The sequence below is a fragment of the Myzus persicae genome, unplaced genomic scaffold (genome assembly GCF_001856785.1).
Source record: "Myzus persicae strain clone G006 unplaced genomic scaffold, MPER_G0061.0, whole genome shotgun sequence".
NCBI classification, from domain to species: domain Eukaryota; kingdom Metazoa; phylum Arthropoda; class Insecta; order Hemiptera; family Aphididae; genus Myzus; species Myzus persicae.
The window spans coordinates 1-15366 of NW_019100620.1; the positions used below are offsets into that span (position 1 = coordinate 1).

Genomic DNA, 15366 nt, shown 5'->3' on the forward strand with positions numbered 1-15366 from the left:
TGTAGATATACTTAAATTGTAATGATAAAAAAATATTAGTCATTACAAATGTAATTATATAATAATGTTATTATGTTATAATTTTGCTATCTGGGGTTCATCAGCGTGGAAGTCAGATCTGATTCTGGTAACGCAACTAATGGATAACCGATCAGAGAGTCTCCAGGAGTTAGCACTCGTAGGTCACTTGGGTCAGATGATTGTGGTACAAGTGGCCTTGAGTTGAGCAGAGCTTCAATTCTGTGAGCTAAGGTGGACATTTTCTCAAATGTCAACAGCTGAGTACCAATGACTCGTTTGAGAGGATATTTTGTTGACTTCACAGCTACTTCCCATAGTCCGCCAAAATTAGGGGCTGCAGGAGGATTGAAATGCTATTGGCGGAGTGGAAGTTCGTTCCACAATCAGAATAGATATGAGCTGGAATACCCCGTCGTGAAATGAAACGATGTAGTGCAGCTATGAACGCAGGTGTGGATAAGTCAGAAACGACCTCTATATGTACTGCCTTGATTACCATACAGACAAAGATCGCCAGATAACACTTCACTGAGCGAGCGTTGCGGCGTCTCCCTTCTTTAATCCATAATGGGCCTGCGTAATCAATGCCGACGTTGTTGAATGGCCTCGAAGGACTAACTCGAAAATTTGGCAAGTCTCCCATTACAGGTGTAGGCCGAGTGACTCGTTGTCTTGCACAAACCATGCATTTGAATATGACTGAGTGGATGATGGACCGACTTGACAATATACAAAAACGAACGGACAGCAATGACACCAGTTGAGGTCCTGCGTGCAAATGTTTAGTGTGATAATGACGCACAAGTAATGTAGGGAGTACGCAGGACTTTGGCAGTAATATTGGAAATTTGAAATCCTCCTTGGACCTTGCATTTTGCATACGTCCTACAACTCGGACAATTCCTTCAGTATCTAGGAATGGCGCAAGTCGCGCAACGGATAGTGGAATTGTACCATTTCTGTGGCATGACAATATTTTGATTAAGTCTCGAAATTCATGTGATTGAGTGACTTTTGCGATTACCTTGAGGGCATGCTCTAGCTCTGACCAACAAATAAAACCTGAATATGAAAATTGATTTCGAATACGAAGTATAAACCGATACATGTGAGTGACAATTCGAGTGACTCGAGTGAATGAAGAAAAACGCTGTAACCAATCGGTACTGTGGGTCGGAACGGTGACAAGATTAATTGATTCTGTAGTGGTCTGCCGTTCTGGGAGTCTTTCGAGTGGCATGACGTTATAACTAGTGGACGACCAGCCACTCTCCGGCTGACGCAGGAACTCGGGACCGGTCCAGTACAGAGTATGTGACAGTGCTTCGTTGACATGCATTCCATGTGAAACACAGTCTGCTGAGTTGTTCATCGTGGAAACGTGACGATATGTGCATGATGGTATCAGTTCCGTGATCTTATTCAACCTGTTTGTGACGAATACCTTAAATTGTACTTGGTGAGCGGTTATCCACGCGAGCACAACAGTGGAATCCGTCCATGCATGCATAGTGGAGATTTTAACCATTTTGGCAAGAGTTTGTTGAACACGATTTAGCGTTTGGGCAAGTAACAGGGCCCCACAAAGTTCCAATCGTGGAATAGATAACGACTCGTCCATATTTCCTGACTTCAGGGGTGCCACCTTTGATTTTGCAGTTAGTAAATGTACCGTTGATAATTTTGAAGGGTACTCTAACCGAATGTAGACAATCGCTGCAAATCCCTTCTTTGACGCATCGGAAAAACCGAGTAACTGAACATGACAAGACTGATCGATCGGAATGTACCTGGGTATTTTGAGTGAAGCCACACTGGGTAACTCTGACAAAAATTTTTCCATAATGACGATAGTTCATTTGAAATGGGCTGATCCCAAGTGTATCCGCTTTTTCATAAGATCTGCATGAAGCATTTCGCCCAAAATATGATAGGGCTAGCAATCCAAGTGGGTCATACATTTGTGCAATAGCTGGTAATACCGAACGTTTGGTGGGTGTTTCCTTAAACGAGCCACTGTGATACGTGAAGGTATCGGAACGTGGAGCCCGAGTATTTTTACGGTGCATTCGTCCTTTTGGTCGAAGGATATTACTGTAGTCCGGTCCTCCATAGGAATATTTTTCAATACTTCAGGACAGTTGCTTGCCCACTTCTCGAGCACAAATCCCACCATGAGCCAACAATTGAATGGTTTGTTGCTGTAACATTAGTACTTCGTCTACTGTATTGTTTCCTGTTATAATGTCATTCACATAAGTTTGGGTAGATAAGACATCCATAGCAGCCGGATATTGTTTACCTTCATCCTTTTCAAGTTGATATTACACCCTTATAGCGTGATAGGGAGAAGAAGCGACTCCGTAAGTTACGGTGCATAACTCGTATTCTTCCAATGAGGTGGAAGGGTCATTTTGCCATAAGATGCGTTGGTAATCACGCTCTGAAGGTGGAATAATGATTTGACGGTACATTTTGCAAATGTCCACCGTAAACATGTATCGATGTAGTCGACAACACATTAATAAATGCAGTATGTCCCGTTGTAATTTTGGTCCGGTATAGAGTATGCTGTTTAGAGACGATCCTTTGGATGTGCAGGCAGAGGCATCGAATACCACCCGTAATTTGATTTTATTGTTTTCATGCTTGACCACCGCATGATGTTCTATTATGTATTTAGCTGGTGTAGCGGCAAGTTGCATATGGCCAAGCTTGAGGTAGCAGTCCATGAATGATCTATATGCTTCATACAACTCTGAATCGTTTTGTAATTTCCGTTCTAGATTGAAGAAACGTGACGACGCCATGCAGCGCGATTCACCCAATGTACTCGGGTCAATCTTAAAGGGAAAATTCACAATATACCGTCCAGACTCATCACGATTAGTCGTTTGACAAAAATGTTCTTCACATTTTTCTTCTTCCGTGAATGGCCCGGGACGTACAACCGGCTCTTCCACTTCCCAAAAACGGTTGAGCAACCGGCTGAGAGGAGGTTCGGATGACACTAGAAGAGACGAGCAGTGTGAAGGTGAACTGTCTTGAAATGAAGTTCCAACAAAAATCCATCCAAGGCTAGTCTCGAATGCTGAAGGTAATCCAATGACGTGACGTACTTGGTAACCATTCTTGAATATTTGATTATAAATGTCAGCTCCAAGAAGAAAGTCGATACGTCCTGGTTGATCAAAAGACGGATCAGCAAAATGTATTTTGTAAGACACCATTGCTTATGCTATTTTTATACACTGTGGCATGTTGGGTTTAGAGCACGATTAGCATAATTTTTTTATTTAAATCATCATTTAATGATATATATATTAAATTGTTTTATGGCTTAGATAATATATTAAATGTAATAGTAACTAATATTGTTATTGTGAATATTATACTCAATCAAGGTGTTACCCTAACTGATCAGTTAATTGTCATAAGCAATCGAACAAAATATTAGAATTTAGAAACTCTGTAATGAAATTGAACTTTCAATTCGTGCAATCGTGCAGATTCTACATCACAATTTTTAACTTAAAAGTAATAAATTTCGAATATGCAACATCTGAAGTTCCACAAAGTGGTAATTTGTCCCCTATTCTAAATATTCATTATATTTGTAAATTATTTTAGTGAAGTTTTTACTCATTGTAAGCATTTATTATTAGCCAATGACACCATATGCTTAATATTCCAATCACATAGTGATTACCATAAATTGTCATCCAATTCAGATAAATTATGTAGTATATGGTTAATAAAAAATTATTTGCGAATAAATGAAGCCAAATGCCTACATATTACTTTTACAAGAACTAAATGTTACATCCATCATCAATATGTAATCAATTTATATAATGTCAATACAGTTAACAACGTTATTGACTTGTGGGTTTTTCTTTAAGAATATTTAAGACGAAATCGTAGTGAATTTCAAAATATTACCCTCTTAAAAACTTAATATAACGACTGGAACATTGATGATTTTTAAGGTACTGGTTCGGTTCTTTAAAAACAAAAATTATGATTTCTGTTCCTTTTCGGTTTTTAAAAAAATAAAAATGTATGTTTCTGTTTCTGTTTCTGTTTCTTATTGGTTATCAAAAAATGAAATCTTCGTTCTTTGTTTCTTGGATTTATACTTATGTAATAACAATTTGATATATTATATTTTATGTTGTTTGGCTTTTATTATTTAATTATATCTTGACAGATTCTAAAATTTTGATTTATATTTTGAATAAATCAATTTCTCCAGAACAATAACAGCAGTATATTCCTATGATCTGTTCAAAAACAACTATTCAAAAATACAAAGTGCAATTGAATGTATGGATTCTATAAAACTATGCCATGGAGCTGTTTTAATTAGCAGTTATCCTAATATAAAAACATAATTTGGTCCTCAATATGAAAGTACTGATAGTCATTGGAAACGTACAAACTGTTCAACAATTTTAAGTAGTGACAAGTAACATGAATTAAGGAATCTAAATTTGTACTAATCAATAATTTAAATTACATTCATTGTTAAATTGTAATATGTATGTAATAATATGTATGTTTATGAAGTTCCAGCTGTTGATTATGATGTAAAAGGTTATTGTACTCAATTCGAAAAAAATCTTATAATATCTCAAAAGAAAAATTAGTTAGATCATATTTTTTTCCAAGTAAAAAACATTCTTTACAAAACTTAAGAAAAAAAACATATTGCTAGAATTCAGAGAACTAGAGTTATGAATAGGAATATTCAATTAAAATCAAATTTAATTTCTATAAAAAATCAAATGAAAAATATCTCAAATAATACATTGACAAAACTGATTGAGGAATCAAATATTTCAAAAAGTCAATCAGTTTTATCAAATGAAATAATTTCTGCTAGCAAGTATACAAATCCCAAAAATAGAAATTATTCTGAAAGTGGGATGATTCTTTGCCTTCTGTATCAAATAAGGTTAGATATTTTTTTTACTTCAAAGAAATTAAATTAACGATAATATTGTAAATTAAAAACTATTAATACTTTATAGATCTCCTTCAAGGTATAAATTTTTGCGGGACCAGGGTTTTTTACCATTGCCATGTACTTCAACTATAAGAAAACATATATATTAGCAATCAAAAGTGAATGTGGATTTGACAATGCGTTTTTCAAATTGTTAGAAAAACAATTCTCAAAAAACAAAAATTCAAAAAAAAGGGGTTTTAATGTTGGATGAAATATTTTTACGTACTAGTATTGATGTAAATTGCAGATCGTTGACATATTCTGGTCTGGAAGACTTTGGAGAAGAGGTGGAAAATAAAAAAGGAAGTACTGAACAGGCTGATCACGGCTTGGTTCTTTTGTGGCAAAGTTTAATTGAAAATGTAACCCAACCGATAGCTGCTTTTGCTTCGAGAGGACCGGTAAAAGGTAAAAGTATAATATAAAAATATGTTGAAACAATTCCCTTTAATATAAACTAATTTAAAATTATATTATTCAATTTTAAATAGGGGTTGACCTTGATCAATTAGTAATAAAGGCTATTATGTTGAAAAAGTCTGTATTAGAAGTCGTAGAACTTGTTATTGGTGGTGCATCAACTAATAAAACTATGTATAAAACTTTGGGTATAAATAGTAAAAAAACAGAACTTAAAAATTTCTTTGAAAACCCATTTGACGAAAATCGTACGGTGTTTGTTTTGTGTGATGCCCCATATACAATAAAAAATATTAGAAATCGTTTATCACAGCAAAGATATTTAAAGGTTAATATATCATTTTAGTTACAAGTTTAATTTTCCACATAATTTTCAATTAATATACAATAAAAAATTTCTATTTAATATTTTAAAGATTCATCCGTCTCAGGAGTGTATTACTTGGGACCATTATAGATGTGTTTTGGAAAATGACTCAAAAAATATGCTTAACACGTTGACCGCCATGTGCCCGCCGGCGGTCATCTTGCTACTGGTGATAACACTAAAAATGTGGTGGCCGGCTGCCACGCTACCCTATTACCTATGCGCCATGTGACCGCGGGCTGTCACATTCTTGTATATTTTTAAATAGACTTTATTATGCTGGCGCTGAAGTAATGATACGAATAATATTACCATTGCATAGAGAAGAAAATTTTACATCGATCGGTATATTTTTTACCTCTATTGGATTTTTTTAAGTTGTAGAAATAAATGATTAAAAACATTATTCTATTGCTTTAATTTTTTTTATTATTATTATGTATGATGGATTTTTAAATAATTAAACATGTCAAAATTAAAAGATAAAATAAAAAAAAATACTAATTTACATGGTGTATATTAAAACAATTTATACAGGTATACATTTTACAAGTTATACAAAATGTTGAAACTTTTTTTACTTCTCTAGCTTTTGCGGTCCCCTCAACATCTTTTATACTTTGATAGCAATGAACGCATCTTTTTCGAAGTTTTCGATTCCTATTACACTTTTCCGTAGTTTCTTGAAAATAATGTTTCGTATTTCCTTTTGATCGTTTGTTTCCAGACGTTGATGGTTCATTTACGATAGATTTATTTTGTTTTTCAAGTTCTAACATTTGATCAACTAATATTTCTCGAAACTGGGTAATTTTTAATTTTCTTTCATGCATTTTATTATAAACAATTAAAGCGTTTACAACAGCCGTTCCTAGTAATATTTCCGTAGCGACTTTGTGGTACCATCGGATTGATTTCCTGACCGCTGTACTATAACTTGAAAGTTGATCAGATAGATCAATGCCTGCCTTGCCATAGTTATAATTAATTATAATTTCGGGTTTCACAATATTTTCTTTATTTTTATTTTTTTTACCGGTATCTATCAGGGCAATACCGTGTCGAGTCGACAACATAGTAACGTCTCGTTTATCTTTCCATTTAGCAACAACAATTCCTTCTGCATTTTCCTTACCAACAATTTCTCCTCGTTTTAACTTCGCATCAGTTACTCCTGGTACCCGAACTCTATTAGAGCGTAGTGTTCCTGTTAAATGTGTTTTATTTTTCAAAAGTTCATATGCTAGGGGTAATGAAGTGTAAAAATTATCTGTGGTTATTATCCGATTAGCATTCAAATACATCTGACATAGATTTAACACAACTTTGCACGCAAGCAAATTCCCATCAACTTGGCTTTTACCAGCATAAATTTGCACATTATATGTGTACCCATTTGTTCCACATAACTTAAACAATTTTACGCCATATTTATGTGATTTTCCGGGTATGTACTGCCTGAACCCCAACCACCCACGAAAAGGGACCATAGTCTCGTCAACAGCTAAATCTTCATCTGGTTCCATTACATTTTGAAAATTATAAATCATTTTTTCAACTAAATTGCGTACTTTATAAATTTTATCACCATCAAATTTTTCATTATCGGAAAAATGTAAAAACCGGAGAACTAATTCAAAGCGGTTTCTAGGTATGATTTTATGTGCCACGTAATTTTTACATCTAGTACTATTACACCAATAGTCTTTTAGAGCTGGCATTTGTACTAGCCCCATCCATATAATTAACCAGAAAAATTTTTGAATTTCATTTTCGTTTGTAGGTATCCATTTAGCGAATCGGCTGGATTTGGTCAATCTATTTTTTGACAGGAATTGTTCAGCATTTCTATTGGTTTCAACCACAATTAAATCAATTATTTCACTTGTAAAAAATAATTTAAAAATGTCCAAAACAGAAGAATCAGGGGGTATATCAATTTTTAATCCGGAATATGTATTATTGAAGAAAAATTGTTTTTGATTTTTGCCTGTTACATCATTCCAAACTTCGATGCGCGTAGAATTCAAAGAACTTACAGGTGAACTATCTATTTTTTCATCGTTAATCGATTCTATAGAAAAATTTAAACAATTTAAATTACCTAGTTATATATTTAAATATAAATAATCATACTTGCCTAATTACGTAAAAATATTTTAAATAAATATATCTATTATTTTTATTATAAAATAAAATTGTATGATATATATTATTTTTAACTCCCTTTCCTATAGATTTTAAAGAAAAAAAAAACTTTTTCTTACCTTCAACATCACTTTCAACATCAGACTCTGAAGAATTTGGATTGTATGTAACATCTTCGTCAGTGTCATCAAAATCACTAAATTCACTAGAATTACTAGAATTATCAATTTCAAGTATTTGATTTATTAGATCGTCATTTAGTTTAGCCTTTTTAGCACGAGAACTCATCATTTAAATTGTTGTCACAAAAAAAAATATATTTTTACTCGTAAAATGTAGTGTGACCGCCGGTAACCACTTGGCGTATGATTAATACGAGTATTAACAGGACGCCAAGTGACCGCCGGCTACCACTTTAAACTAGCACTATAATCTTATTGGCGAGACAAAAATAAAAATAACGATATCGGTTTCGTGAATTTCCGATGATTAGTTCTATAAATATCGCAAATAACAATTTATGAATAACTCTATAAATGCACTGTAGCCTTCGGCGAAAGATTATCAAATGCCCGCCGGCGGGCACGTGGCGGTCAACGTGTTAAAATATGTCCTAAAATATCAAAACATCATATAGAGTTAAACAATCTTACTAAAATGAAAGTAAAATATGCAACACAAGTAATTCAATTTATTTTATTTTATAGCTATACTAAACACGAATAATAACATCGATACATCTATATACCTATATTTCTTAATTTGTGATACTTCATAATGAATTAAGTATTTATTGATCATAAAAACAGGTATTAAGTAACTCCATGGCAGTAGGGATACAATTCTATCGTGCACAAATGTGTTATGGCCTTAAGCACTCATTATAAACACAAGAGTTTACACTAAAAATGAATAATATGTTTCTAATGAATCGTAAATTTCCCGCAGAAGGAATTGGCAAAAATAGCAAAGATTTGGAGGTTTATTTTGTGTTGCTTGTTTTGCTCTGTGGCATCTGTGTAATTTTGTGTTGTAGTCAGGATATTATTCAATAATTATATTATACCAACCTAACTTAACCAAATTGTATTTATGTATGATTTGCACTTAATAATCTTAATTAATGTGTATTGTATATTGCATGTAAATGTAATATCTTAATTTGTGCTGTGATATCATTGTGTTTTATGTTCACATTACATTTATTACCTAAATAGTAAATTAATTATATCATTCTTAAATAATAAAACCGGTATTAAAAGAAAGTTTAAATTGGCTTGACCAATGGGAGACAAATTTAGAAAAAGGACTTATTCGAGAAAAAGAATTTCTTAATAAAAACACTTCTCAATCTTTGAGACTGACATTAAAATCTACTATAGATTTAACTAATTATTTATTGGAAGAATGTGGATTTAATTATGTACTAACTTCGAAGTTTAACCAAGACTGTTTAGAAGTAAGAAAATATTGTTTATTATTTATTGATTTTTATAATAATCTTTAAATTTATACTTTTTCTTTAAAACCTTGTTATTTAGAATTTTTTTGGAGTCATTAGACAGAGTTCCGGACCAAATTACCATCCGTCTACACCTACTTTTTTACAGTTGTATAGACTGTTGTCTGTTTACTCCTTAGTAAAACCACCAAAAAGCGGAAACTGTACAGTGTTTGATGGTATTAATTTGTACCTATTTACAATTTACCATTATTAACATTATAATTTGTTTAGATACAGACTATGCTCCTTTGATTACCATATCTGACTTGAAAAGTTCTGTAAATGAAAATAAAGCAGACAGAGGAGAAAAGATCTTAAAACTTAAAAATCATATTGATGAAATTATAGTGGAAGGTAGATGGGATATGGATGATGTCTTCAAAGACCGTGATATGTCTGATAATGCGACATTTGAGTGTGTTGTTTATTATCTTTCTGGGTAAATTAGCTAATTAAATATATACATTTATTAGTTGCTGAAACACCTAGGTATTAAGTTTTAATTTTTAATTTAATTTTTAAGATACCTGGCTCGTCGGTTATGTAAAAAAACCAAGTGTCATTTATGTTTATCAGGGACTAAAACTGACTATTTTAAAATGATTACGAATTAACCTGAAGCTTAACTAGTAAATCTGAAGAGCCGTGGGTGTTTGACACACCCAGACAATAATTTTTATATTTTAATTCGTCAAATTGAAATTTCATTTTCTATTCGTGCTCTGAGTCCAACTATATTTAAAGACACAGTTGATCATTTTTTTTTTATAATTACATTATTCCATTTTCTTGCAATGCCCATAAAGAAGAGGTTATTGAATATATTTTTACATCCTATCTTACAATGAGAATGAGACAATTTACTTATCAATGTAACAAGAATAAAAAACCTTTGAATAAAATCTAAAAAAAATTATCTAAATTGATATCAAGATGATAAACAAAAAGAATTATTACCTATCTTTATAATATGTGCTAATTATTTTAAGTAACAATATATAATATATGATTAAGAATATAAATATTTGTAAATTATTTTATTACAATATGACTTTCATAATATATGCAGTAAAGTGTACCTTTTTTTAATTCAAATCATTAAGTTTGAAATAAAAATAAGTTCATTTTGAACCATATGTGTGCCATAAGTATTTATAGTAAGTCTTTTACTAAAAAATAATCATACTCTACGAGGCATTGAGTTTTATTCGTAAAACATGTTTTTGAACGAAAAACGAGCTGGCACTAAGGTTAGGCTAACCTTATTGTCTACGAGATAGCGCTAGTACAATGTATCGTTTCGTATCCAGTATTAGTATTAGTGGTTACATAAAAAGTTCATACTGCAACCAAAGAATCACTGATCATTTTACAAAAGTATGTATGAAAGTACGATGTTTTTTACAAAAATGAATTTAACTTGCCTATAAGTTATTACCAAATACTCTGTATGGTTGTATAAGTTGTTTAAAAGTGTATTTGTTATTATTTATAAAAGAAGTATGTACTATTTAGATATTAATAAAATATCCTATAGGCTGACATACCGTCTTCACTCAGAATCGTTTATACATGCTTATATCATTGAATTCAAATTAACGCATTCATTTCAGTTCACACTTGACACTTTTTGTACAACACGAAAGTACCCGCCGTCCTTTTTTCAATTTATGCAGGCTTAGCTAATCCGTGAAAACGTTTAACGTCATTGTTTACTAGTTGGCCATGTAGTTTAAATTTGATAAATAGTATTAAAAATGTGTAATAATACAGCAAAGGAGAGCCTCTTCCTGAGTACTCCACTGCTGGTAACTAACGGATTGAAACAACTTGGTGTTCTTTACTTATATTTAAAAATCTAAAACATATAAAAATGTTTTGAAAAAAAAACCATTAAAATATACATCTGGCCTTCAAAAAGCTATTGCTATCAAGTTTAAAGTCAAAGAAACATCACTAAAACACCATGACAATTTGCTTGTATTATTTTTGTAATATATATCATTTACTGTATCACGTTTTAGTATATTATACTTGGTTTTTTATTGTAATTCATAATGTTTAATTTTATTATACAAATAATTTTAACAATGGTCGTTCAATTAGCTTTAATATTCCTTCTAATAGTAAGTAAACTTTTTTCCTATTTTAAATCCTTGCACTTGAGGAACACTCCTGGGGAGGTACTCCCTTCGCTCAGAACCTCACAAATAATCTAACAATTTATACTATTATGTTAAAGTTAATAAATGTTTAAATTACAGTTATGTCTTAAGTATTGCTTAAGACCAATAAAAAAATACATATATATTAAATATGTAATCCAAAATAATGTAAACTATTTTTATTTTAACAATAACGTAAAATAATAATTATAATATAATATATTATATTGTGTACCTCCATCACGTATGTTCATTAATGTATGTGTAGAACGGGCAATGTAGGTTGAAAGATGAAAGAAATATTGTAAATGTATGGATAACTGATGATCGTGATTCGTGACGAAGTCCAGATGGAATTGTTTGATGACGTAAATGATTTTTTACAAAACGTAAGCTAATCGGTGAAAAGTGTTTATTGCAATTAGCCAAATAATGTTTTAATATTTAGCCAAATGATGAGTCAACCGAAATTGCTCTCCTTCATAATGATGATTTATCAAATTTACTGTTTCCTCCAGTAGGCATAACTGGATTAGTGCAGCAAGGATACATCTCCCACTATAGCCCGCCATACACGATAGGATATTTTGACGGATTTGGTCCTCGAAAGATCAAGTCCGCTGGTAAATCCACTCATGTGTGGTTATCACCGGATAGAATCCGTTTAGCATAAAAAATCCGACGGAATAAGTCCTACGGATCAAATCTTTGAACAGCCACTAATGACAAGGACCGGGTCCTGCAGAATAAATATTGATAATGAATTCTCACGTTATCACCTATTTTTCTTATCAATAATATTATCAAATGTTCAAATTTGTAACTGTGAAAGTTGTTTATTTGAAATTTTAGTTTTATTACTATTGCAGTACTGCTGTTCGTGAAATTTTAGTTATAACTTATAATATAAGTTATATCATGGAGTGGAACAAGTCCGTCTTAAGTGACTTCATTGATCATTACAGATCTAAAGAGTGTCTGTGGAAAATTAACACAGAAGAATATAAAAATAAGAACCTGAAAAACAAAGCGTATACTGAGTTAGTCGATCAGTTAAAATGTAATGGAATGAAAGATGCAAATGTGAAGATGGTTAAAGACAAAATTCAAAATATTCGAAGAGCTGTCAGGAAAGAAAGGGCCAAAGTCGAAAGCTCTAAACGATCCGGTAAAGGGTCTGATGATATTTATACCCCATCATTGTGGTAAGTTTATAATTATAATAAATACATTATTAAGTTATAGGAAAATAATATATAGTCCGTTATAGAAACTCACTTTTTTTAGTTTAGTTAATAAACTGATAACAAAATAAAATAATCTTTTCAATTTGGTAGGCAATGGAAAATTATTCTAACCATACAATTTTTCAGTTTAAATAATAATTAAAAAAAAATATATCATAAATATATTGTTACATTTTTACTTATTGTAAATATGGTAAAAGCCAAAAGGTACCTAAATAATTTTAATTTCCAAATTTCTAACTCAATGTATTTAAAACTATAAAATTATATTTTATAATCAATGCAAGTATAATAGATATATAATATTATATTATTTAGGTACTATGAACTATTGTCATTTGCAAATGACATGGATCCCCTTCCATCAGTGAGTAATTTAGATTCGTCACATTCCGAAGATTGTAATCCTGATGTTGAAAATGAAAATATAGCTGTTTTTGATTGCAATGATATACTTGAACAAACTGAGACTGAGAAGGATGGCAAAGAGAGTACAAATCAGGTAAATTTTTTCAAACAAGAAACATAATTTATTCAAGGCCGAGCAAGTGAACTAATTTTTTTTTGACTTGCTAGAATACAAGTTAAATAGAAAAAAAAATTGAACTCATTGAAATTAAGTATTAGGTAACTAAAATAAAAACTTCAAACAAAATAATAAATATTAGTGGTTACATTTAACATCATTAATTCATATACTTTATTTTTTAAATTTGTTGGACTTGACAAAATTGTATAAGTAAAAAGTATTTTTATTATATAATATCTTATATAACCTCACTTGCTTCCCTGGATGGAATTTTACTCTAAAATTAATGAAGACAATATATTTTTTTCATGCTTTTCCTCTTCTTATCATCTCATCTTGCCATGATATTTTACCTTTTTCATTAAAAAATTTCAAATACTCATCTCTGTTAATTTTTGCAATGGCTGAACTGTTCTTTACACTACCTATTTGTTTGTAATGAAGCAATTGTTTCGTTAATATTGTTAATTTCTTGTCTCCATGTACCTGGTTCTATTTCATGAGTTTCAACATTTTCACTATCAAAGGATGTTTGTTTTATGTAAGAAGAACTATTTTTCATTAAAAAATTGTGTAAAGTACAAATTGCTAGAACAATGTAGTTGATGTCATATGTATTTATATTAATACTTGTAAGTAAAATTCTAAATCTATTTGCTATCAATCCAAATGCATTTTCAACAACGTTTCTTGCACGTGCCAATCTATAATTATAAATTCGTTTTTGGTAATCTAGGTTCTTTTGCGGGTATGGTTTTAATATATGTTCCTCCAATGCAAAAGCTTCATCTCCAATAAATACAAAATTTAAACCTTCATCGCATTCAATTTTTGTTGGCAAATTTAAACTCCCATTTTGTAGTCTATTGTGAAATGAAGTTGCTTGAATAACACCACCATCAGATATTCTTCCCTGTTTGCCCACATCAACATAAATAAATTCATAATTATGATTAACGACAGCCATTAGTACTACACTGTAAAAGTTTTTATAGTTATAATAAAGAGCTCCAGATTTGACTGGTTGAGTTATGCGTATATGTTTTCCATCAATGCATCCCCCACAGTTAATCATTTGCCAACGATCTTTGAATCCTTCAGCAACTTCTTTCCACTCTTTGCTTGTTTGTGGTGTCTGAAAAAATAAATAAAATTAACAGTAAATTTGTATTATAATAGTGTATAAATTTGTTTTTGGATTTTATTGTTAACAGTTAAACTTTTGTTTTAGATTTTTAAAACACCAAAATCGTATGTGAAAAAAACTAAGAGGCAAAAATTAGATGATAACGTAAATACATTTATGCTAAACGCTAAAGTGTACTGAAGCGCTAGACACAAACAATGAATTGAATGAATATGATGCGATGGGTATTAGTTTTGCAGCAAAGATGAAAAAAATGAAACCAGATCAACAAATCTAAGCTGAATTATTATGTCAAAAAGTGTGTGCTAAAGCTCTATTACAGCAGTTAAATGCTGATGTTGATGTTGTTGATATGAAAAATTTAAATAAGTCCCATCAACTTTATTCATCCAACTATTACAATATTGACACTACAACACTTAACTCTACCACACCTAAACATTTAACAACTACAGATGAATCTTCACATTCTTATATAAACTATGGACAGTTAAATAACCTGCAATCTGATTCTTCTTCATCAACTGAATCCTCGGTTACTGATTATTTCACAAATTTTCTTGGAGAAAGAAAATATACATAATAAAATATGTCATTCAGGTTGTTTACTGTTGAGTTTATTTAAATACCTACTCTTTATTATAATTATATAGGTATAAAGTTAAATATTGTTTTTGTTACTTTTTTTATACTAAGAAAATATGTCATTTATGTTGTTAACTGTTGAGTTTATTTAAATACCTACTCTTTATTATAATTATATAGGTATAAAGTAGAATATTGTTTTTGTTACTTTTTTTTATATCA

General features: G+C 31.1%; 5 protein-coding genes across 5 annotated transcripts in view; 1 reads left to right on the forward strand and 4 right to left on the reverse strand.

Annotated features, from left to right (window-relative positions):
* Positions 1-86: 86 nt before the first annotated feature.
* Positions 87-1864, reverse strand: LOC111037220. The gene is made up of 2 exons (XM_022319630.1): positions 518-1864; positions 87-374 (listed from the first exon to the last, which is right to left on the reverse strand). Exons 1-2 carry the CDS (start codon positions 1862-1864, stop codon positions 87-89), a joined length of 1635 nt encoding a protein of 544 aa, XP_022175322.1.
* Positions 1865-2153: 289 nt separating this feature from the next.
* On the reverse strand, positions 2154-3251 carry LOC111037238. The gene is made up of 2 exons (XM_022319650.1): positions 2394-3251; positions 2154-2330 (listed from the first exon to the last, which is right to left on the reverse strand). Exons 1-2 carry the CDS (start codon positions 3249-3251, stop codon positions 2154-2156), a joined length of 1035 nt encoding a protein of 344 aa, XP_022175342.1.
* A 2922-nt stretch (positions 3252-6173) lies between these two features.
* LOC111037246 (piggyBac transposable element-derived protein 4-like) lies at positions 6174-8255 on the reverse strand. Its single transcript, XM_022319662.1, has 4 exons — positions 8087-8255; positions 6856-7335; positions 6401-6783; positions 6174-6179 (listed from the first exon to the last, which is right to left on the reverse strand). Exons 1-4 carry the CDS (start codon positions 8253-8255, stop codon positions 6174-6176), a joined length of 1038 nt encoding a protein of 345 aa, XP_022175354.1.
* Positions 8256-12554: 4299 nt separating this feature from the next.
* LOC111037252 lies at positions 12555-13412 on the forward strand. Its single transcript, XM_022319674.1, has 2 exons — positions 12555-12841; positions 13202-13412. Exons 1-2 carry the CDS (start codon positions 12555-12557, stop codon positions 13410-13412), a joined length of 498 nt encoding a protein of 165 aa, XP_022175366.1.
* A 306-nt stretch (positions 13413-13718) lies between these two features.
* The window catches only part of LOC111037261, a 2879-nt gene continuing 1231 nt past the window's right edge, over positions 13719-15366 (reverse strand). The window contains exons 3-4 of the mRNA XM_022319686.1: positions 13899-14547; positions 13719-13837 (exon numbers count right to left, since the gene is read on the reverse strand). Coding sequence (XP_022175378.1) covers positions 13719-13837; positions 13899-14547 — 768 coding nt within the window. The remainder of the gene's footprint in view (positions 13838-13898; positions 14548-15366) is intronic.

Bases quoted from the DNA above. Each gene is read 5' to 3' on its own strand.
- LOC111037252 (XM_022319674.1), top strand. From the start codon at position 12,555: ATGGAGTGGAACAAGTCCGTCTTAAGTGACTTCATTGATCATTACAGA. The intron at 12,842-13,201 runs GTAAGTTTATAA...TATATTATTTAG, and splicing joins ATTTATACCCCATCATTGTG to GTACTATGAACTATTGTCAT.
- LOC111037246 (XM_022319662.1), bottom strand. From the start codon at position 8,255: ATGAGTTCTCGTGCTAAAAAGGCTAAACTAAATGACGATCTAATAAAT. The intron at 7,336-8,086 runs GTAAGAAAAAGT...TAATGGAACCAG, and splicing joins TGTTGAAAGTGATGTTGAAG to ATGAAGATTTAGCTGTTGAC. The intron at 6,784-6,855 runs GTAAAAAAAATA...ATGGCAAGGCAG, and splicing joins TATTGCCCTGATAGATACCG to GCATTGATCTATCTGATCAA.
- LOC111037220 (XM_022319630.1), bottom strand. From the start codon at position 1,864: ATGGAAAAATTTTTGTCAGAGTTACCCAGTGTGGCTTCACTCAAAATA. The intron at 375-517 runs GTAATCAAGGCA...CTCCGCCAATAG, and splicing joins TGGCGATCTTTGTCTGTATG to CATTTCAATCCTCCTGCAGC.
- LOC111037238 (XM_022319650.1), bottom strand. From the start codon at position 3,251: ATGGTGTCTTACAAAATACATTTTGCTGATCCGTCTTTTGATCAACCA. The intron at 2,331-2,393 runs GTAACTTACGGA...CAACTTGAAAAG, and splicing joins AAGAATACGAGTTATGCACC to GATGAAGGTAAACAATATCC.